Below are 23,122 nucleotides of genomic sequence, written 5' to 3'. Positions count from 1 at the left end.
AAACCCTTTGGATTTTATTTCCTGAGAAGATCCTTGACCAGGTCTTCTTTCCTAGAGCCATAGTCTGGCTCTTGAACGGGCCACCAAAGTGGGTTGTGGAGTCTCCTTCTCTGGAGATACTCAAACCTTTCTGGACAGTTTCCTGGGTCACCTACTGTAGGGAACATGCTTTAGAACGGGGTTGCACTAGATGACCTCCAGTGGTTCCTTCAAACCCCATGATTCTGTGATTCGAAGGAGCATGATAGACTCCATAGCACATGCATTGAAGGGCACTTGAAGGGCTTGGACAGCTCTGTTCAAGGCTGGGGACAGGTAATCAAAGCTGGAAACTGGGGATAAGGATGGACTTTGGGCTGCAGCATGGCGCTATGGGGTTGGATACTAGTCCAGCTAGTTAGGGAGCAGCTTAGAGAAGGTGGGGTGGTTGTGTGTGAGGACATGCCCTTCCCTTGTGCCTATCCAACTTGCAGTTTTGGATCCTCCAACAAACCTGACTGCAAGCGAGGTCACCCGACGGAGTGCACTGCTCTCCTGGGTGCCTCCCGTGGGAGACATCGAGAACTACGTCCTGACCTACAGATCAACTGATGGAAGTCGCAAGGTGAGTCCTCATGGGAAAAGAGGCTCATTGAGTCCAGGAACAACTCAACCATGGAGGAACGAGCAGAAGAAACCCATAAAACCAACAGAATGATACTCATTAGGCCAGGGAGACCAGAAGGGCATATTACACTCTCCAGTAAACTTACCTTAGATAAACAATTGGGAAAAGCAGAAAAGGATTGCCTAGGGCAAAATCTGCAAGTTTGGGCAAAGAGGGTATGCCTGGGGAGGTCTGAAGGAACAGACAAAATTCACAACTCATGAGACACAAGCAAGTTGAGGCAGCAGAAAAAATTCCAGCAAGTGGAGATATTAGAAAGGTGATTTGCCCTCCCTGCAAAGAGGAAGGTAGGTACAGACAGCTAATAAATCCCTCAGTACAATATATTTGATTATGTAACGAGTGTGTCCATATCTGTCTGTCTGGAAGGAAATGCTACAAACACTATCAGAAGTATGTCACTGCAAATCATCTCATTTCCTGGTGCAGGTAGCTTGCAGCAGCTGGAGGATAACAGCTTTGCAGAGGTGTTCAATATAATGCTTTGTGGCATTGGCTGATGACCAGAAAAATTAACATGACAGGGATTGATGGAGCCAAAGCTGGCTGATAACCAGGCTTGGCCAGCCCTGCTCCTTGCAATGCTCAGGAAATCTGTCATGCCCCACTCTGAAGGTGTGCAGATCCTAGCAGTGTCAGTAAATAGAGCACACAGACTGCATTTAAATCTCCGATGTCCAAAGCAGTGAGTTCTCACCTGCACCATCCCAAAGCTGGACCTCACGCTGACTTAGCCCAGAGCTGTAAGCAGCCATGCAGCACCCTCAGCCAAGGGCTGCAGTAGTCTGTGGCTTCCCTTCCCACCTCGCTTGCTCTTCAGGCTCCCCATCGTTTTTCTCATCTGTTGCTCTTGGTGTCTACCCACGTACAGGAGCTGATTGTGGACGCTGAGGACACGTGGATCCGCCTGGAGGGTCTTTCTGAGACCACCGAGTACACAGTGCGCCTGCAGGCTGCCCAAAACGCCGTGCGGAGCGGCTTCATCTCCACCACCTTCACCACGGGTGAGGACCCACGCCTGGTAGGCCAGGCAAAGATGATGCCCATGTCCCTGAAAAGAAATTCCCTCCATCTGCACTGCCAGTTCCACGCAGAGAGTTTTCTTTGAGTTTGCTGTGGATACACTTCCCCATCCTGGTTACATGCAAAAGTCCCTTCACCTGCTTTCAAGAGATAACAGAAACTATTTACACCAACGGAAAAAGAAAAGGTTTTTTTTTTTTTTTTTTTAATAGATGAGGTACTCTAGTTTTTCTCATCTTTTATGTGGATGCATTATGTCAGTGCAATTCCAGCAGGTGATGGAAAAACGTGTGTAATCTTCAAGGCTGCCCAGGAGTCAGGGACAAAGCATCTCATAGCTGGTTTCTCAGAGAGGAGAATGCAGGGAAAACCCACTCACACCAGGCAATGAGAGCATCACTTCAATTAAACAAAAATGTGGCTCCTTGACTGCATTAAACACCATTGCCAGCTGATGCAGTATCTCAACAGAAGTTTAACTCACTTCAAGGTAGGCATTAGCAGGAAACATTTCTTCCAACCTACCCCACCTAAAGGAGAAAGAAAAAGAAGAAAAAAAAATAGTCTTAATTTAAAATGCTTTGCTTCTTTATGCTCTCAGTACACATCCCAGGGTTCTTCCGTTCCCTCTGACATATTAACAGTTCCATCTCTTTGTTTCATGTTTGCATAAGGTTCTCAGGGAGTTGTATACAGATGGGACAAAAGGAAGTAACAGATATGGTATTTATAATTTATAGTGGTTTGAAATGTCTTTCAAGGTCTGCTTGGTTCTTTAAGATATGAATATGAATTAAGAAACAACTAATCTACACAGAGCCCAGGGGAGCCTGGAGTGGATGCCTTTGAAGTAATTTACATTGTTGAATGCTATAAAATGTAAACACTGTCTCACCAGAACTTGTGCTAGGCTCTGCAGGGAGAAGAAGAAGTAGGGGATCTTCAATATTTGTAAAAAGTGACAACTTGACAATTTTGGGTCTTCAGGTCAAAAGGAAACAATAGGAGAACTCTCCGTCCTGCCACTCCTATGGGGCTGTGCAGTAGAGATAGATGAACATGGCACATCCTTCACACTCTCTCAAGGTCTTCGTTCAAACCACTCTTGAAAGCCAACGTTCACCTTGCCTGCTTTGCAGTCAGTCATTTGAGCAGTGGAGGAAAAAAATGCAATTCTCCCTTCCACTAAATGAGAAAGAAAATGAACCCCGTCCTACCGAGATCTCATAGTTGGGGCTCTCTCCAACTCCAGCCTCCAAATGAGGTGTCTTCATTGTAGGACACATGGAGCTCACCCTGCCCATCTCCAACATCTCGTATGACCCAATTCCTGCTCCATTTGCTCAACCATCAGCCCACTGCAAGTCTGATGTCATTTACAAGGACACGGATCAGAAGAACTCCCCCAGAAACAGTAAAGTCATAAAACCTACTTAGAGTTGGCAATCCTAAGAGGAGAACAGTTTTTGGCATTTTCACAGCTGTCCAAATATGCCAGTGACAGCTTAAACCCCAGGGTTTCAGAAATGGAAGACGACCAAAGGTGTGACATTCCTCATCACTCACCACAATGTTACCACGCATCTTTCCAATGTAAGATGTGTGAAAATCCATTAATGTGTGCACAGATTTACTCCATTGCATTCTATGATGCTGTCAACGGATGCACAGTCACCTCTGCCTTGCTGGACTGTAACCATCAGGGCGCGAGGCACGTGGAAAAGTTGTTCGCCTGCCCAAATTTTGATCTTTTTGTTTTTCTTTTGTAGGTGGCCGTGTCTTTGCCAACCCTCAGGACTGTGCCCAGCACTTGATGAACGGAGACACGCTGAGCGGTGTCTACACCATCTCCATCAACGGGGACCTCAGCCAGCGGGTGCAGGTGTTCTGTGACATGAGCACGGACGGCGGGGGCTGGATTGTGAGTTGCTGTGGCACCTCCTGGCCCCAACAAAGCTCCCAGAGCAGCCCCATAGCATTGAGACCCTCTCCAAGGGGACAGCACCCCCCTGAGCCACGCAACTCCTTGCCCAGCTTACCTACTGGCAGTCTCCCTGCACGTTGCCCCCATCACTGAGGAACCCCATCCCATCCTGCCAGCAAAACCAAGCTTCACGCCAGCTTAATATTGCTCGCCTCATTTCCCACACCACAGGGAATGGCCCACACTCCTGTAATAACAGTTACACTTGGCGAAATGGCCTTTGATTTATTTGACGTGTTCGCAGTGCTTTTGCAGAGAAAAAATCTGCAAGTAAATTTGAAGCTGATTTATTGTTCTAGAAATGAAATTAATGTCTACCAGCTTTCATAGGGAATGATTCACACTGCCTGCAATAGGAGGGTGTCAGGCATAAACCAGATTGAATCCGCACTGGAGCATTTTAGAGGCAGATCCCCGTTTTGCTATTGAATTGCACCATCACCACTTGTCTTTACTTAGATGGACTGGCCACTGAGGGAATCAATGCCCTGGCACTTGGATTGTTTTTGTCTCAAATACTCACTTGCATGTATTACATAAAACCCCAATAGATGTATAGTCCAAACAAGAAGGAAAAAAAAAAAAAAGAAGGTTTTCCCTAAATGCTGAGTTCTAGAACAGCTACATTTTCAGCCAAAAATTTTCCCTCCATCTCACTCTGCATCAAAGCATCCCGTTGGGTATCACAAAAGAGCCAAGCAAACACAAAATCATATGATAGAAAACCGGAGAAACCACACACTGGGTACAGCATAAAGTCTGAAGGCTGAATCTTTCCTCCTAGATCTATTATAACATTGCAGCCCACAACTTCTAACTTGTATTCAGCTGATCCATCCGCACCTGAACCAATGGCATGGCTGCAATTAACATTAACCAGATGGTCATTGCCATTTTCTCCACTGAAAGGCACTATGACAGGGCAGAGTATTCTCCTGGCCGTGTGTCCTAAAGCCACTTCTCACAGAGTTTCCCTTGGTTCCCCCCACTGCAGGTCTTCCAAAGGCGGCAGAATGGGCTGACCGACTTCTTCCGAAAATGGGCAGATTACCGGGTTGGCTTTGGGAACTTGGAGGATGAGTTCTGGCTGGGTAAGACCTTCATCATTGGTCTTGCACTGAAGAGTCAAACCTGAGCTCCTCTCCTCTTCAATCTCTCCAGGCTGTTTTTCTTCCCTTGTTCATTCCCTGCCCTTTGCATTTGAAATTCACACTTATGGGAGATACAAAAGCATGCCGTGAAGGTCCCGAGTTTGCTGCTCCCAGGCTGGGGACCTTCATGAACCAGCACCTTCTCTTGGATGACTAGAAGTGTTGGTGAACAATACAGTTACCAGCACAACTTCTCAAGGACCTCTCCCGGCCTTAGCCAGCAAGCCAGTTGCCCAAAGCAGGAAAGAGGTGAGGGTAGACCCATCAGAGCTCTGAAATAGAGCATTCTCCAAGTGTGAACCAATGCTAGCCCTGCACTATGTTCTGACTCATAAACAGCTTAACTGCAGAAGTCAGTAATGGGTGTGCAACCCAGAGATCCACAGATGATCATTCCCAGCTTTGGCGGTGCTCAGAACGTGAGTCTGGGACTCAAACTCACCTCTCAGAGCCATGGGGCTGTGAAGCTTGAGTGGAAACAGAGAGCTTAGACCTCATCAGTGTCAGCAGAGATAAGGCTTAACCACAAGCTGCCCTTATTGCCTCATCTTGCTTTCATTATCCAGAAACACTTTACCTGCCCAGAGCTTTCTGGTTGTCTGACATAGCAGATCCAGGTGCGCATCTCACTGGGTGTCTTGTTGCTTGTGTCCCCAGGCTTGGACAACATCCACAAGATCACATCGCAGGGACGCTACGAGCTGCGCATAGACATGAGGGATGGCCAGGAAGCAGCATATGCTTACTATGACAAATTCTCCATCGGTGACTCCCGGAGCCTCTACAAGCTCCGGATAGGAGACTACAATGGCACTTCTGGTACAGCTTCAGGGCTAGCTGGCATCTCGGGTGCAGTAGAGAAATGCTGGGACCGGTCAGTCTGAAAGTATAAAGGAAATCCCAACATCAAAGCTTGCATTTCTGGAGTGGCAAGATGCAAGCCTGTAGCCCTTTCTGCCTTCCTGCAGTTCACTGTGCAAAGCAGGCTGGTAAATTCCACTAGGGACCGAGAGAATTTTCCATCAGGGATAATATATTAAATATCAGAGTCGTTGCTGTTCAGATAACCATGTCAACCACCAGAGGTGTCATCTCAGTGAACATCACCACAGCTCACTATTGATGGTTTATCACCCTCCTTCAGCAATGGAAAAATCTGAAATCCTCTGCAGAACTTTGTCCATGGTAACCATTTTGGTTCAAGAGAAAAATGCTTGGTTTCCTCTAGAATGGGAATGTCCCTTTGGTTAGCAAGAGGGAAGGAGGGAGGAAAATTCCTGAAGGTATGCAGCAGATCCAGACCCAAGAAATCAGGGCTTTAGCTCACTTCTGAAACACTGAAATTCAGATCCAAACATAGACACTGCTACTTTATCTTCCAAACCCTAAGATTTCCTATGGTCTGTACTGATCCAAAACCAACAGTAGAGGACCTCAGATGAATCCACCATGAGCAATCCCAGTTAATGCTATTCCCACACCATCCCACCAGCCTTCAGCTCTTTGAGCAGTTGACTGACAGGCTACCGCACACACCAGAATTTCCTCGTGAAAGACCAGATGGCTTGAACATTGAGGCACGCAAGCCAGCAGCAGGTTTGTTGGTCCATCCCCCTTAACAGCATCTCTTTCCACAGGGGACTCCCTCACCTACCACCAGGGCCGCCCCTTCTCCACCAAGGACAGGGACAACGACGTGGCCGTGACCAACTGTGCCATGTCCTACAAGGGGGCTTGGTGGTATAAGAACTGCCACCGGACCAACCTCAATGGCAAGTATGGAGAGTCCAGGCACAGTCAGGTAAGGGCAGAGCTGGGCTGAGAACCTTCAGCATTTCTTCAGGCTCGGGCTGGGGCTGCATGGTCGGGGCACTGGGGTCGCTGACATTGGCTGCCTTGGTCATTTGCCACGGCATTCTTTTAGGTTACATTACAAAATATATCCATCAAATCTCATCAGGAGCCTTTGGGCAGTGGGAAGAAAAAAAAAACAACAAGCAAGCCAGTGCAGCAGAAGAGTTTCTTGCTCTTCGTGTAGCACTCTGGTTTCTCTATGCAACCATGCTCATTTCCTTCCTCTCATGCTTTCATTCTGTGTGTGTGTGTGTGTGTGCCTTTCTTTACCCCAAATCCTAACCTTTCACCCTTTACTTCTTCCTCCTTCCAGGGAATTAACTGGTACCACTGGAAAGGCCACGAGTTCTCCATCCCCTTCGTGGAAATGAAGATGCGACCTTACAACCACCGTAACATCTCTGGGAGGAAGCGACGGTCCTTACAGCTCTGAGCCAGCAGAACTCCCTTCCCACCACCTGACCTTTTCTGTCATTTGTTTGTATTTTATAATATGAAAAGGGGAAAAAAAAAAAATACTCCTCCTCTGAGATAGCAACCTGCCCCTCACGAGTCCTGGAGGGAACCACAGCACAAGCAAAGGCTGTGGGGAAAGAAAGAACTCATTGCTTTGCATCTGTCCCAGAGAAATACCAAATTTCCAGTCTCCCTACCCCCATACTCTGGCCCTTAACATGAAAAGAAAGAGAAAGAGACAGAGAGATTTTTTGATATTTTTGTTAAAATCCCCAGCAAACCCTGTCCGACAGTTTTGTTACAGGGCTGGTGGCAGAAGCCTTCCCAGAAGGGAGCCTTGGTGCCATCATTTCTACCCCAAGGCACAGCCAGGGATATCTGGCCTCCTCCCCATCCCTGTCCTTTCTCAGCAGGGAGGCCCTGAGCCCCTATAGACACCATCCTTCAACAAGCAAGCTGTCACACTTCAAGCCCATGGCAATGTGTTTGGGTTACACTGAGCTTGAGAGAAAAAGAGAAGAAAATAGAAGATGATAGACTGAGTTAAAAAAAAGATCAATTCTTTCAGTCTTGAAGTCATGATTAGGGTCTGTTTCTTCTGCTACTTCTTTATGCCACCATGATGTCATTCACAGAGGTCACTGGTCTCAAACCAAAGAGCCACAGAGAGGGACCAGCAACCAAAAAAGCCATCACACAACCAGAGCTCAGCCTGAAGCCAGCAGTTGTGTCATGCCATGTCCAGGGACCTGTACGCAGCAGGGGATGATGACAGCACAGCCAAGAGAAGACAAGTGCATGCTGAGAAAGGCTCGTTGCCTTCCCTCTACACCATCCCTCCATGCTTCCATCACAAGAGGGACCCAAATCTCAGTGCCTTGGTATCACCATCTTTCTCATGGGAAATCAACTACTTCCCTCCTCAAAAGAAGGCTTGGCCCATTTAGATTTTGGAGCACTTAGAGACCCTTGAAAGAACAGACGCATTCACTCTTCCCATTCTTAATTTCTCTTAAGGAAAACGGACACCTCAGGTAGCCTTTGTTGTGCTCTGCTGCCATTGCTGCCACCTGCACAGAGCCCCAGTGGCCATCACCACGGACCCATCGCTCCGCAGAAGCTCTGCTCAATGCTGTGCTTTGTCACCCATGTGTCCCAGGACAATGCAGCCCATCGCTGGATGCACAGCCGAGGCAGAATTACAAATGCTGAACACTGCTTTTTGATTTTACCACACTGAAGCTGCTTTGTTTCAGGAAACATCTTCCAGATGGCAACATAAAGGCATCTTTACAGTAGCTTATAATTCAGGCCAGTGTCTCTTTCATGGTCATGCTCCTTGATTTGCTGACGTTACTCATCACCCTGCGGAGCTGAAGGAGGGCATTAAGCAGGAATCCAGCCCCTTTGTCCACGCTGGGCACACAACTTCAGCTGGCCCCAGGGTCGGGATTAGACATGGGTTCCAGCCCCCCAAGGTGGGCAGTTCACTGCCTGCTGTCACAAATCAGATTTTAATCCATTCTCACCAAGTGAGTCCAGCAGCTGAGGCACAAGCCAGGCAGGAGGCTGCACGTGTTGAGATCTCTGCAGCATCACTGATGGCAATATTTCAGTCCACTTGAGCAGCCCGCCCCCATTAAAGATCCCAAAAAGCAGCAGGCAGGACTGATTAAAACTGAAGAGGCCTCCTGCTAGACCAGCACAGTAACATCTTCCCCATAACCGCGAGTTTATGGGTAAGAAGTACCTTAAATAAAGTGCCGTAGTACAGCAGTTACAGCTAGGAATAGATGTTAGTGGTGGATGGTGTTCATCTCCTGTTCAGGACTGAGCTGTTTGCTTTCCCACCCAGGTGTAACAAAGAGATGGCAGTGAAAAAGAAAATGGTAACTCAATACTGGCTATCAAGGGGAAGGCAAGAAAATTGTTTTCATAAGCACAAAACAAACAGAAAATCAAAACCTGCCTTGCTTTTCCAGGAGGCTCAAAAGAAGATCCTCAAAGAGGCTATTCTCACAGTAGATGCATCCCTCCCTCTCTGCTCACATCCGTCATGCTGCGGTCCTGCAGCTGGGACAGGAGGGTCTGGCCAACACAGCTCTGTTGTCAAGTCTGAAGGACACCCCTGGGGACAATATTCAATCTTCCAGTGAAACAAAACAAGTTCTTTCAGGAAAACAAAAGGGTTGTTACAAGCCAGAAAACCTGGCTTCTTCCCAATTCTCCTTTCAACGTCACCTGCTCTGCTTCCTTCCACCACCGTCCTGATGGGTCAGGGCCCCTTTGCCTGGACACTGCTGCTGTCACATCCCAACGCCCACAGCACCAGCAGCATATCAGCCCTTCACCCTGCAGAAGACCACATGCTCCAGCACCTCCACAGCCTTCCAAAGCCACCTCTTGTTTCTAAACCCAAAACACCAGAAGGAAACACCAAGGGACCCTCTCACCTCTTTCCCAATGCAGTTATCCCTCTGTTTCTGTTCCCACCTGACGTCCACCTTTCCACTGCACGCTGCTTTACTCCATCTAAAGACAAGAAGGCCTGAAAGGAAGAGCTGCATTCAGTGAGGTGACACTTAGGGCAGCATTTATGGAGGAATAATGGAGTGGGGGCTTCCCCAAAGAGAGCTGGGTTTTGGCAGGAGGATGCTTCAAGACCATCAGAGCCTTCACCTCTGCTCCTCCACTTTGTGCTGCTTTACTGTGGGCATCACAAAGCGCAGTACAAGCCTAAATGCGCTCTCAGCTCCTTCCCAAAGCAATATTCACACCATGTGAGGCAGAGGTTCAGGCAGCCTGCAGAAGTGCAGCAGGAGCCCCAGCAACCACCCAGCATCTTACCTTCACACCATCCAGCTTCCCTTTTCCAGACCCCAGCACATCACACCCTGGGGTGACCACACACCTCCAAGCAACACCCAGTAGCCTTCACCCTGTCAGATACTACCAGCAAAGAGTTCTCACCCCAAAAAACTTTAATCCATGCTTACACCCTCCTCCCCGACCAAAGGCTCTGCCTCAGGACCAAGCCCAGCCCCATTTCTACCAACCAACCACCTGTAGTTGGGTCACCAAACCCAACCAAGCCCTCATGGATGGGTGGCATGTCCCTGCCCAGCCCAGAGCTGTGCAGGTGTCAGAAGTTTGCCAGAGGGATGGTGACATGGGGATGGAACCAACCAAGCAAAAAGTAGCGCCTCACGTACAGGTGTTATGCTGCCATTGTGTTTCCTCCTTCAGAAACTAAAAACTAAACAACACAGAAAGGCGACGGAAGAACAGAGGCAACGAAACCCTATGGAGAGATTTTGATGAACCAAACGCAGACCAGTGCAGCCAAATGAGGGGAAGATGAAAGCGGATAAATGCATAAAGAGAGAAAATAAATAATATAAATAAATAATATATTAAACAACCCTCCCCCACCCCATAATGAAAACGTAGCTGGGAGAATGGGATCGACGCTTGTTAACCATTGTTAACTAGTATTTTTAGTCTTGACCGCTCTTAGGCTATGTATAGTTCCTTTTTTTAATGCATTTTCTATACATTAATAAAAGATACCAAACGAGTGAGCTGTGTGCCTGTCTGGGAAGAAAAACAAAAGTGGAGGAATGAGAGGTGATGGCCTTACATTGTTCCAGGGAAGGTTCAGGCTGGATATTAGGAAAAACTCATCCAAAGAAGTGGTGATGCAGTGGCACAGGCTGCCCTGGGAGTGGTGGGGTCAACCATCCCTGGAGGTATTCTGAACCACGGATATGTGGCACTGAGGAATGTGGGCATGGTGGGCTGGGTTGGGGTTGGACTTGGGGATCTGAGAGGTCTTCTCCAACCTGAATGGTTCTACAATTCTGTGATTCGAGGGCTGAAGCCCCAAATCAAGGTACCCTCCTTCCACCAGCACCTTCCTGGCAGAACGTGCTCCTAGTAAAACAAAACACAGCATGGGTTTAGCAAAACAACCAGGACAAGTGCAAATCTCAGAGAGTACGGGAAGCTTCCCTTCATTCCACATGCAGGCTTTATTTAGATCTCACATCTTAAATTTTCATGTTCACAGTGCAGCCAGCCAGAATGAGAAAGCCCCAAAGAAGCCCTTCTGCCAGACTGCTAAATTTAATTCCGGAGAGACAAAACCAGGGGAATTTGCTTTGCGGTGCTTTCTATGCTCCTGTTTCTTACTCCAATTGGAGAGAAAAAAGGGAACTGCAGATCACGGGGCACATCTGCAGCCCCACTGCTGTGGGGAGAGGACAGCAATGCCTGGAGCTCAGCCATCGGCACCAAATGACCCCTGTGCCAATGAATAACCTCAGCTCCAATTTGAACCAAGGCTCACAAAGTTTTCTGCAGATGTAGGAGGTGGAGGACATCTCGGTCTCCATCATGGTGCCCATCTAGTGGGGATAGCAGTGATCTCTGTGGGTAACACCCAGAGGTGTCCCACCACCTGTGCTGCTAAAGCTGACCGTGCTTTGCATCTCAGCAACCCAACCTGGTGGGTGCCCTGTATGACACCTAGGTGAGGCCACTGCTCTCCAACACATTTCAGACTGGATGAGGAGGAGGCCAGGCTGCCACAAGCCCTTTCCCAAATTCCCCATGCTCCTCCTTCAGCCCAGGGCAGTCCTGAACCCCACCACACCAATCCCATCACCCACCACTGGTGCCCACCCAGCCCATCACCCCACTGTCCCTGCACAGCACATTTTTGCATGGCACATGCACTTATTGCATGCAGTGGTGATACTAAGTCCAGCACATTCCAGGCGGGGTCACACATGGTAAGATGTCCTGTTCCCATCCTCTCCAAGAAGCATAATGCCTGGGCTTTGCCTGGCAGCCCCTTTCCTCCTGGGGCCAGGTGGAGCTCCAGCCAAACACTGTGCTGCCCGCCACCCCATCTGCACTTTGTACCCAAATATTTCATCAGAGCCCTCTTACCAAAGTCCCCTTCTTGCATGAGTGATGCTTAGGAACTTTGTCCCACCAGCAAACACCAGGAGGGCACACAAGGATTCTTGGCCAGCCTGTAAGCATTGGCCCCAAGCCTGGCACTTGGGGATCTGAGAGGTCCCAACTAACTGCAGGCTGGCACTTGAGCAGCAGCAGCTTTAACCCTCCATCCCAAACCCCCACTGCCATCCCCCCTTCTCTGCCTTCCAGCTTAGGGGGCTGGGAAAGCACCCAGTGCCCTGCAGAGAAAGTGCCAAGCTTCCTGAGCTCGGGGTGCCCACATCCCATGCATGATGCCTTGCAGAACGTGATATTTCCTTACAGCCCTGTTTCTAATGTTTGTTTCTTGGTTTTTATTCCCCCTCGTAAGCCTGAATGTGCTCATCATCCATTTAAAACCCTCATTCCCCTTTTTATCTCTCTGACTCCCATAGCTACAAGCGCTACCACATAATTATGCAGGGCATTAAAAAAAATATATCTCTTTCAATCAAATCCAAATGCATGGCTTTTAATTTTCATTGATCCATTATCCCCTTTGTGGGACTGGGAGAGAGAGGAGGGCAGCCCATGGGCTGTTCTCTTTCCCACCTATACATACACACTGTGACACTTCCAATCCATTCCAGCACTTTCCCATGATAAAAGCATAGGGGATATACATGGTACTAGAGGCAGAAATATCGAAGCTGCATCCTCCTGCCTGCCCACCGACCCCAGCACCATGCAAAGCTTTGAGCATCACCAAAGAAGGGCACCTGTTGTCCCTTGAGGGGGTCAGGGAGAGGTGAAACACCCACAGGAGAAAGGCCTCTGGCTGTTTGTCCTCTCTCCCCTCCAACGATTTGCATCTTGCTTTCATTTCCCCCCTGCCCCAGCTGCACGGTCCCCATAGAGCAGAGCTGTGGGGCAGCATCGGGCCCCAAACACTGAGGTCCTACGCTGCTCACAACGAAGCTTTGTGCTGAATGTGAGATTAAACAAATATTTATTAAAAAAAAAAAAGAAAAAAAAGAAAAATGGTGCCTGCTATTTGTTAAAGGAATGGCATTGCCCTGCCCTACTACTGCTCTGCTGGGCTCAAGTTTGGGGTGCTGACACTGAGGGGTGCCCAATGCTCAGCTGCAGCAGAGGGATAGAGCACAATGCAGAGGGCTGTGCCCCTGCTCCCACCTTTACAAACACATTCTTAAAAATGAAAAAAAAAAAAGCCATCTTGGCAGCTCTCAACATCAGGCAGAAACCAGGTGTTCAGAGCAACATGAGATTAAAAAAAAAACAACAAGACAACAGAATCCAAGCAGCCCAACCACACCTCCGCTCCAAGCCATTAACCCCTGGGACTCTGCTTTGCAGTGAGCAATCCCAACAGACAGCAAACCAGGTCAGATACAGCGCTTGGGTAGGAAGGCCCACATCCCAGCATTGCTCAGCCCCGTGCATCTGGTTGACATTCCCAAGAAGTCCAGCCCTGAGGGATGCTGGGCATCCCATTATGGTGCTGGGGGAGGGGTACCCCGTTGCCCCATCTCCGTGCCAGGGCACCTCCTCATCCTCAGGCTGCTCCCCATACAGTTCCTGCAGGCAGTTCCGCTCTCCCCACCTCCTGCTGCCATGGGATTTCCTCAGGAAGGAGCTCCTGCTCACACACACAAAGCAACCACCAATTGTTTGGAATGTCCCAAACAAACCCTCTTTTTAATAAGGGGCGCTCAACCTGACAGCCCCGCGCAGCACCGGAGCAGCATCCCCATCGCTGCGGGTGCAGAATGGAGCCACAGGCACTTGTGGGGGCACAGCTCCCTGGCACACAGATGGAACCCAGCGCGCTGGGGCCCGTCCTGCCCCAGGAGAACTGCCCCAGGTGGAGGAAGGCCTGACCTCAAGCCAAACCCAAGGCAGCTTCTGTGCCCACCAGCTGGCCTCAAGCATCGCCCGCCCCATCCTCCTCCTGAGCTCTGCTCCAAAGCCGGAAAGGCGACTGCTGCTGCTCAAATAAATACCAGGGGCCGCTATTTTTATCCAGCAAGCGACCGGGCAGCTTTATTTTTAGCATTTAAACTGCAGCCTCCTTTTCTTTTTTTTTTTTTTTTTTCTTTTTTCTTTTTCTCCTTTCTTTTTGCTGGGAGGGGGAGAAGGAGGGAAAAGGCAGAAGCATCGGGGAAAAATGAGAGGAATGTTTCCCTGCGAGCAGAGTTTTCCATTGCTTACTTTGAGCTGGGCCACAGTGTGCAAACAGAGCAGAGGGGAAGGTGTGCCCGTGAGCAGCAGCTCTGCTCTGTGCTGGAGGGGGGAAATTGGGGAATTTTGCTGCAGTGAGGCTCTGAGGGGGGTGAGGGTGCACGGATGTGGGTTGAAAACACAACATCCTGGGGGACTGCGTGTTTTGGGTTAAAAATAGGCCATGTGCTGGCAGATCCCATGGGTCCGGTGGGACACAGAGCCCTGCTCGTGGAGCACCGATGTGTTACAGCAGTGTTTTCACCACCAGTCACTGCAGTGTTTCCCAAATGTTCAGGTCTCGTTCCAGCTTTAAAAGATTTCTCACCAATGTCTCTGTGAGCTCCTCAGTCTGTGCTGGAGGCCCAGGAGGAGGAAAAAAGCCGTGTAATCTGGAGCAGGAGTGATTCATCGGCCTCTGAGTCACAGCTTCCTCTGACTTGATGCTACTTCTGGAAAACAAAGCACCCAGAGAGTTCAGTACGAGCAGCAATGGCCACATCTTGCCAAGGGCAGAGCCATCGTCACCAGCTCCATCACATCCCCTCAGAGTGTTCACTGCATCGTGTTCCCATCCCCAGCGCTCGTGCTTGCTGAGTCAGAGCAGCCCCGCAGCCTCACTCATAGGGAAGTGGGGAGGCTGAATGAAACTAACAGGTGACAGGTTCAAACCCCCAAAATTTGGCTGTTTTTTTTTTTTTTTTTTTAACACCACACATAGCTGAGCTGTGGGGCTCCTCACCCCATCGGTTAGGAGGGATTCGTGTTCTTGTAATGCATCTGTTATGGACCACCACTGGAAAGAGGATATGAGGCTATTCAGATATCCCTGGGAGTTATAGAACCATTCAGGCTGGAAAAGACCTCTAAGACCATCGAGTCCAACCTGCCTCCAGTACTGCCCACTAACCACATCCCTCGGTGCCACATCTCCATGGTTCTGTAACACCTCCAGGGACAGTGACCCACCGCCTCCCTGGGCAGCTGTGCCACTGCATCACTGCTCTTTTGGAGAAGTACTTGTTCCTAATATCCAACCTGAACCTTCACTGGCCAAACCTGAGAGCTGGCGAAGGACCACGAGGGGCCCCAAAGGCTGGGGCTCAGCTCACCTTGCTTGGTGAGGCTTCTGCCAAAGTCAGCCAGCAACAAGAAAGGACTGAGTCACAGTACAGGGCAACGAGCCCAAGGCCCAACACCTGCGGCTATGCTGGCCCTGGGGCCGCTAAAAATGGCCACTTCTAGTTAAGGAGGATCAAACAGGCGTGGGGTTTGCCCCGCTTGCTCTGGCCGGGACAGCCCCAGCTGTCTGCTCTTCCAGTCACAGCACGCCCGGCCGCCAGCACAGCGCACGGGGCTACGGCGGATTCAGGTTATCCCTTGTGAGCAGATAAAAGAGAAACGGGAAGGAAAGCTTAAACTGGGAGGGGTGGGGGCGTTCGAAACCGAGCAGGAATCACGTCTGGAAAGCACCGAACCCTCCGAGCACCGCCCTGCAGGGAAGCCGCCTCCTCCACAGCCCGTCCCGTCTAAAGGCAGCCCTCTCCAATTCCTGCCCGCCGTACCCAAACTCCGCGCTGTGAGCCCGGCTCCCCTCGGGCCGTCCGCCCCGTCCCCTCAGCTCCTCCTCTAGGGCCCGGGAGCGCAGCCAGCACCGGGGCGGAGCGGGGGGACCCCGCCGGGGCCGGGCCGGGGGCGGAGGCTGCGTGTCGGGCGGCCCATTCCATCTGCTCGGCGGGACGAGGTAGGTGCGGGCCGGCGGCACGCGGAGCTCCCTGCGGGAGCCGCCTGCGGGGTGCCCAGGTGCGGGATGGGGGGTGCGAGGTGTTGGGGTGACTGCGGCTGCCACCTCTGAAGGGACGGTGTCACGGACGCAGGAGGTGCTGTCGACTCCCCCGGTTGGCAGCTGGGCTCCGGGGCTGAGCCAGGTGGAGCCGCGCTTGCGGGGCTCCTGATGACATTGGTGTGGGCACAGAGAGGGTCTTGTGGCCGCTGTGGCACAGTGCCGGGCGAGGTCCGTGCTGTGCTTCGTGCAGCTCAGCCCGTGCTTTCGGTTTAACCCCGTTAGCAGCAGCCGCGTCGAGAGCGCTCATGCCGGGCCGTAGCCGTGCGCTTGGGGGCACGGGGTGAAGTTCTGCTCCGTGCGGCGGCTTTGCAGCGTTTGAACGGGCGGATGACGGCGGGGCTGCTGTTGCTGCTGCTGCTGCTGCTCACCACTTCCAGGTCTGCGACGGCTCAGGCTTCACCCCGCTGCCTTCTAATCTGCAGGTGCAAACAGGGAAAACCGGCGGTGTTCCGCATGCGTACCCGGCTGCGTCACGGAGCTCACAGGCTCCAGGGGACCTGGGACACACTGCACCTTGGCTTGGTGCACGGTGACTCCCAGCCCTTGGCCTCATCTGCAGGGGCCCTGCAGCTCCTTGCACGGCTGCAGTTGCTGTGCCGCGGATGTGGGCAAGCAAGGCAGCGTGTGCTAGGTTCCCTGTGCCCAGCCTGTGCCCCCCAGCTTGCTTCCCCTCCCCTGTAACGACGAGATGCTCCCGTCCTTAACCAGCTTGCTTCCAGCTGAGGTGGATTAAAGGATGCGGTGCTGGACACCCACCTCCAATAACCCCAACAGGAGAGGCACACACGTCAGCTCCAAACCCCACTGCAGGACCTCCCGAGCCAGTTCTCCTGTCAGCCTCCTCCTGATACTCTGCCAACACTTCCTCAGCACAAAGAGTGCTTTTAGCAGGGGCTGAGCAGCCCTCCCAGACACTGCCCTGTCTCCAAGTGCCTCCTGGCCCAGTTGATGGTTCTTGGCCCAGAAACACACCGACCTCCCACCGGCAGCTCTGTGTACGCTCACACCCATCCTGGATCACAGCTTGGATGTGGCTCTGCCCCTCCATCCTTCTCCAAAGGGAGATGCTGCTGCTGCAGCACCAACGGGGCAGCAGCACTAAACTTTCCTAAAAAGCAGTGAGAAGGAAGGGCTGCGTGCAGGAAGGCAGGCACTGAGCTAGCAATGGGTGGCCTCGGCTAACCCCAGCACTCTCAGGCTCAACAAGGCACCCGTTTTCCTGCTCTCCCTCTCCTATTTATTTATTTAGTAACAGAAGAACCCCTTCATGTAGCTCACAGGCATCTCTTCATCCACAACACAAAAGGCGATGCACGCACCAAAAAGAAAAGGCATTTGAAAAGCAGCAGTGCTACAAGGCAGCCTGGCTGCCGTGCTGGGTGCCGTGCCTCTTCCTGCCCTGCAAGGATGCATCACCCCTTGGTTCTGCTGTCCCACGCTGCAGGGTAGGGGTCCCAGCTGCCAGCCTCCCCCTGCAGACTAAACAGCCAACCACGGCTTTTTCCCCACATTCAGATCCATTTTCAAGTGGAAATATTTCAAAGGACTCTCTCCTTTTTTTTTTTTTTTTTTTTTTTTTTTTTTTACTGCAAACAATTAATTATGAGCTTAAAAGGAAGTCCCAGCCCTCCTTCCCTCCCCTGAAGTTTACAGGCAGTAAACATGAAGCGGCTTAGGGCAGGAGTAAAATTGAACATCCTGTTTTGTCTGAAATTGAGGCGGTTGTTTTTTCGCTTTTTTTCTTTTCTTTTTTTTCTTTAGAAGCTTTTTGGAATGAAGTGCATCATAGGATCCCAGTGTTCCTGCCTGGATAGCAAGCTGTCAGGATATTTATGGATAAATGGCAAACCTGCTTCAGGCAGACGATTCAAGCCAAGGGAAAGCTGTTCTGTTTATTTGTACGGCCATTTAACCTTACGACATCTGCACTAAAAATGGTCTCGGAGAGGAGGAAATCTGGGACACAGCACAGCTCAAAGAAGTGCTCCCTGCACTCCTCCATGCCCTTTGCTTGCAGTGCAGTGGGCAGCAGGAAGCACCACGAGCACCCAGGGACTTTCTCTTACCCCTCCTGGGAACAAAGCTTTTTTTTAATTCCCTTTTTCCTGTGCATGAAGTAGGCAATGGAGCAGCGACTGGATTTTTGCTTCTGAGCTGCCATTTGGAGCCTGCCCACCACGGTGCTGCTTCCTCTTGGCAGGTCGCAGGTGCTGTGCTGCAGGCTGTCGGGCTCTTATGGTTTTTCTTATGGATCAGATAACTTTGGTGGTTGGTAGGAGGTGGGCTGGGTGTGCGTGCACCCAAAGTGCTGCAGGAAACTAAACGCTTGGTGCAGGGGTAGCTGGAGATAGCAGGTGCCACTGCAGCGATACATGAGCAGGGAAGGGCAGCACTGTAGAGATGGAGGCTTCAGCTTGGGGCCCTTCCCACTGCTCCCTAGAGGAGGAGAACCAGCAATTTAGTGGATACAGCAAACAGAGTTCAGGTGCCAAAGAAATGCTCTGATTAGCATTTCTCCCCTTCACTTTAGGTCTGCTGGTGAAGGTGAGCGGCTCCTCTGGGACACCTTTGTGCATATGTCTGGCTATATATCTGATCTGCTGCCTTGTGAAAGTCTTAGTTTTCTTTTTGCTGTGCCTCAGCTTCCCCTGTGGTGCACGCTAGGGGTTTCAATATTCCCTTGAGAGACTGTGGGGCTGGACTCCTAAAGGCAAAAGCAAAGCAAAGCAACGAGACACCGATGTAAAATGCCAAATCAGGGTGAAACATGCTCTCTGAGCCTGATGTTGCTCCTTCCACCTTCCACCTACACAATCCGTAACTTAATGACCTCCAAATTCTTGGCTTAAAACCCCCAGGAGCTCTGCCTGGCCCTCGAGCAGGACCAGAGGGTGGTTGGGAGTGGAGGCAGCAGCTCCTTTACCCTGGCCGCCTCTATTGCAGGAGGGCTTCCCCAAAAACCTGGGGCTCAACAGCATCTCTCCCTCCTTGAAGGGGAGGAAAACCTCACATCATGCCACAAAAATGCTCCTCAGCCCTGCCCAAGCCTTGGAGCAATTCCCAGGTGAGTCACGGAGGCTTCTCAAGCAGACAGTCCCTGGGGGGCAAGAGGCTGCTTTCTGGGGACCAGAGTCCCACGCTGAGCCGTGGGTGATCTGCTTGGGTCCTGCAGGCTCTCACCCACCTGAATGCTCCTCCATACTGTGATTCCTGGCTGGACTCTGTGGGCACAGACCTCTCGCCCTGCAGAGGCTTTGGCTGTGCTGGCAGTTCTGAGGAAAAGAAAAACATGCCGAGGGCGCAGGCACCTGATCTGAGTGATTTCTTGTCTCTGCAGGCACCATCCAGAGCAGCTCGTGGAGCCTGTTAGCTCCTCACAGGAGTCAAACATATCCTGAGGAGCCATAAAAGAGGAATCCTGCCCAGGAGCCAGCATGGAGCAGAAGATCAGCTCTTTCTTTAATTCCATCTTGGAACTTGTTCGCACCAAGCACAAGGAGGGCGTCTTCAACACCGTCTGCCTCGCGGTGCTGTTGGGCCTGCCCTTCGTCGTCCTCATCGGGTCCATCTTCATCTGCTGCCACTGCTGCTTCTCCCACTGGAGGAGACAGAGCAGGAAGAGGGACAGCCCCAGCAGCAACGGGCAGCTGCAGGCCGAGAGGAACAAGAAGAAGAAGAAGAAGAAGAAGAAGGATGAGGAGGACCTGTGGATCTCGGCTCAGCCCAAGCTGCTCTTGCTGGACAAGAGGCCATCTCTGCCTATCTAGTGACCAACTCTGATGTCTCCAGTCCTTCCAGCTGTGCTACAAGGAGATGCCCAAAATGCTGCCGCTTTATGGTGACTTTGAAAAGAGGCTGAGCCCATCAGTGGGGTATCAGAGGGCCGGCACAGAGCAAGGCCTGTAGACATGGGTTTATGCCCCCCTACCAAGGTGAAACCCTCTGCAAAGGACAGACGGCCTGCTGAGCCACCATGAGGCCACGCTCACTCTCACCTTGAAGATGCAAGGCAAGCTGAGTGCAGCATTACAGTACAGTGCAGACATCCTGGCCCTCCACCCCGAATCAAAAGCAATACGAGTTTCGCAGGATGCGCTCAGCCCAACCTCAGAAACCTCAAGTCCCAGCCTAAGGCAGCAAAGCAGAAGGCCATGCTGCCACTCAGCCTAGAGGCAGGAAGGAGTCAGGAAGTTGCAAGACCAGCCCTTTTTGCACCAGCACCTAAAAAATCTTCCTTAAAAGACTTTTTTTGTACAGACTTGCTTTTAAAGAGCCCACCATACTGCAGCAAAGGCTGCATCACCTCTATGCTACTGCAGGAGCGGAGACGTAAGCTGACGCTGTGTAACAGCTTAGCTATGGCTATTAAAGTTATTTATTGAATGACTACTAAAGAGCAGGACCAAAGGCCCCTCTGTTACAGGGCTTGGTGCACTGAATTGCTATTGGAGCAGCAGACACTTTCCCAGCACAGTCCTCCCCATGTCACACATCAGGGCCACGCACAGACCCACGAGCACACACCACTGCCAGCTGCTGCATGGCCATCAGCACAGCTAGATCTGGGACTGGACCTTGCACTCATCTCCCTCTCCATCTCCTTCATCTCTCTTCCTGGCAAAGCCACCAGCTCCTGGCAGTTCCTTATGTCACCCATCCCAGTTTGTGCAACACCAGCAGGGTGGTGATGCTAACATCACGTCACGGGGCTTGGCTCTGTCTGGCTGCACTGATGACAGCCTCAAGGCTCCTCACCACACAAGGGCTTCAAATTGCCCCCATATGTGCCTTATATTCCAGTTTACTTTGTGACCATTAAAATAAGCGACTCCCTCCTCCTCCGAAACAGGAAGCGATGTATAATGGTAGAAAACTTTCAGGCTTTGCCACACATACATCCGTCCCCCACCCAGGTACTTTTCCCCAGTTTTGGCCAAACCATGCACTGAACCACTGCATCTCAAGACAAAAGCAAGAGAGCTGTGTCTATCAGCAGGGTGACAGCCATCTGAGCACGAAGGCGAGAGCAGCATGGTACGGAAACACGGCTGCACCCCCCCCCCCACACTGCCTCCCCACAACTGCACTTCAGTATCAGCCTTTTCCTAAAGACTAAAGAGTCCATGCAACAGGAGAAAAAAAAAAAAGAAAAAAAAACATTTTTCTAGCTTTTTTTTTTTTTTTGGTACAAAAATAAATGACTCTAAAACTGCAAACAAATGCTGTGCCTCTAACAGTTGTGTTTATTTTCATGGGGAAATTTTTCTTGTATCTGTTCCCTGGCCCTAGATAAGACGCTGGGAGGGCTTAGTGGTCAGATGTGCTGTGCCTCTCTGCCTGCAGACAGCTGTGCAGCTTGAAGTTTTCTTAAAGAAACAGCTTAGCTTAATCAAATTTATTAGCCTCACCTTGTTAATGAACACAGTCAAGCTCCTCTCCCCCAGGGCAAAAAGTACTGGGAAGAAGAAAAGCAGCATTTCAGGCTGCAAGGAAGGTTTTTGTTTTTTTTTTTCCCCTGTGTGAAGGCTCTGCAGCACAGGGTGAAACCCAGCTGATTTCTATCAGACAAGTATTTCGTGGTGTCTGCAGCTCCTCGTAGCTGTCTGCACCAGGCATGCAAAAGGAGCAGAGTTTTTCCAAATGGCACGGTGGGCATCTGTACCACTAAGTAATCCCTCCATGAAAATGAATGAAAATAAAAACTGTCTCTCACCTGGATGCTGCACTAAGGTCCTGCACAAAGGCACAGAGCTCTGGGAAGGACTGGCAGGAGGAGGTGGGGGTGGGGGGAAGCTGATATTAATTTTTGATTGTTCCCTGGACCAGCCCCAGGGATTGAAAGGGTGCCAGAATTGCCCCATATAGTCCCTGAAGTCCCATTAGGAGGGAAGAATTCGATTCTCAATGACCATTCCTCTATTTCTTCAGCCAACGAAGCCTGAAGCAGCAACCAGAAGTAGGGTGGCTACTTTCCAACCAAGTGCCCAGTGTGGTAAGACACTCCCATCTTCTCCTCCTGTGGCCCAGTGAATACTGAATTACACCCTTCAGAGTCCAATGCCTTTAGAAAGCAGCCACCTCTCCCCAGCAGCAGCGTTTTGCAGAGTCCAGCCCTCTGGATGGAGCAGTGGCCACACTGAGTCCCTGATAGAGCTGGGTTTGCATGACCCATCAGCTGCATAGTCCTGGTCAACTCAGTGATGCCAAGACAGCACATCTTTCTAGGATTCAAATTCTGCCCCAGGCATGTTGCAAACCCCTCTGTCTACAAAACTTAAGTGATCTCCCAGCAAGACAGAGGCTTTGAGAAGTTGTTCTGGCCCTAAGGCATTAGGGGTTGGGTATAGCAACAAAACAAGGGCACTAGGAGGATGTGATTTTTTTTATTTATTTTATTATTATTATTATTATTATTATTATTTTTAAATGGGACTACTCCAAGAAGATCAAGTCTTTAAATCGGACCAGCCCGCTTCTGCAGTCAAAGAAACTGCTTTATCAGAGCAGTCCTAACCTTTAAATCTGTGATACAGTCTGATTAGCCCTCAAAACATCTTTCCGTGAAGGCCAGCTGGATACAGGACTGGTTCTCCTAAAGCAGCACGAAGAGAGGATGCCATCCTGTGGCTGTCTGGAAATACTGGCTTCCCATGTAAGCAGTGGTCCCTGACCACCCTTCCTAGCGGAGACAGGCCTGTACTTCAGAGAAACAAGTGCCAATTCAAAAGTTGCTAGTAAGGTGCCTCACTTTCTTTTCATTCTAAAATACAAAGCTCAGCCTTTTTAAGAGAATATTCTCTGCTCCCAGGTAAAATTCAGGTTTGGAATGCAATTGAGCTTTGCCTCTGCAGTGTGCACATGAAAATGCTGCTGGGAGAGATCACATCTGTTGCCTTTTAGAGCATAGGTTTGCTTTTAGAGGCTCAGCGTAAAACACTTAATCCCCAGGTCCCCCT

The 23,122-nt window shown here is 50.6% G+C and overlaps 3 protein-coding genes across 5 annotated transcripts in view; 2 read left to right on the top strand and 1 right to left on the bottom strand.

Annotated features, from left to right (window-relative positions):
* TNR (tenascin R) overlaps positions 1 to 10,713 on the top strand; it is a 51,820-nt gene extending 41,107 nt beyond the window's left edge. For both annotated transcript variants that reach the window (XM_085231277.1, XM_085231276.1), the window contains 7 exons: positions 474 to 604; positions 1,539 to 1,671; positions 3,460 to 3,611; positions 4,669 to 4,765; positions 5,483 to 5,644; positions 6,463 to 6,626; positions 6,993 to 10,713. In XM_085231277.1, the coding sequence (XP_085087403.1) occupies positions 474 to 604; positions 1,539 to 1,671; positions 3,460 to 3,611; positions 4,669 to 4,765; positions 5,483 to 5,644; positions 6,463 to 6,626; positions 6,993 to 7,112 (959 nt within the window). In that variant the 3' untranslated portion in view covers positions 7,113 to 10,713. The remainder of the gene's footprint in view (positions 1 to 473; positions 605 to 1,538; positions 1,672 to 3,459; positions 3,612 to 4,668; positions 4,766 to 5,482; positions 5,645 to 6,462; positions 6,627 to 6,992) is intronic.
* Positions 9,359 to 16,621, bottom strand: LOC109369264 (uncharacterized). The gene is made up of 5 exons (XM_085231806.1): positions 16,606 to 16,621; positions 15,886 to 16,408; positions 14,649 to 14,772; positions 9,589 to 9,683; positions 9,359 to 9,487 (listed from the first exon to the last, which is right to left on the bottom strand). Exons 1-5 carry the CDS (start codon positions 16,619 to 16,621, stop codon positions 9,475 to 9,477), a joined length of 771 nt encoding a protein of 256 aa, XP_085087932.1. The 3' UTR covers positions 9,359 to 9,474.
* Positions 15,923 to 21,386, top strand: KIAA0040 (KIAA0040 ortholog). 2 transcript variants are annotated; one of them, XM_085231278.1, is made up of 2 exons: positions 15,923 to 16,064; positions 19,504 to 21,386. In XM_085231278.1, exon 2 carries the CDS (start codon positions 19,601 to 19,603, stop codon positions 19,931 to 19,933), a length of 333 nt encoding a protein of 110 aa, XP_085087404.1. In that variant the 5' UTR covers positions 15,923 to 16,064; positions 19,504 to 19,600; the 3' UTR covers positions 19,934 to 21,386. The 2 variants fall into 2 exon arrangements, with proteins under 2 accessions (XP_085087404.1, XP_003208566.1); XM_003208518.5 differs by lacking the exon at positions 15,923 to 16,064 and adding an exon at positions 17,839 to 19,230.
* The last annotated feature ends 1,736 nt before the right edge of the window (positions 21,387 to 23,122 follow it).

The sequence above is a fragment of the Meleagris gallopavo genome, chromosome 10 (assembly GCF_905368555.1).
Source record: "Meleagris gallopavo chromosome 10, MGAL_WU_HG_1.1, whole genome shotgun sequence".
Taxonomy (NCBI): Eukaryota; Metazoa; Chordata; class Aves; order Galliformes; family Phasianidae; genus Meleagris; species Meleagris gallopavo.
The sequence above is the reverse complement of the archived record's forward strand: the minus strand, read 5'-3'. Positions and strand labels throughout refer to the sequence as shown.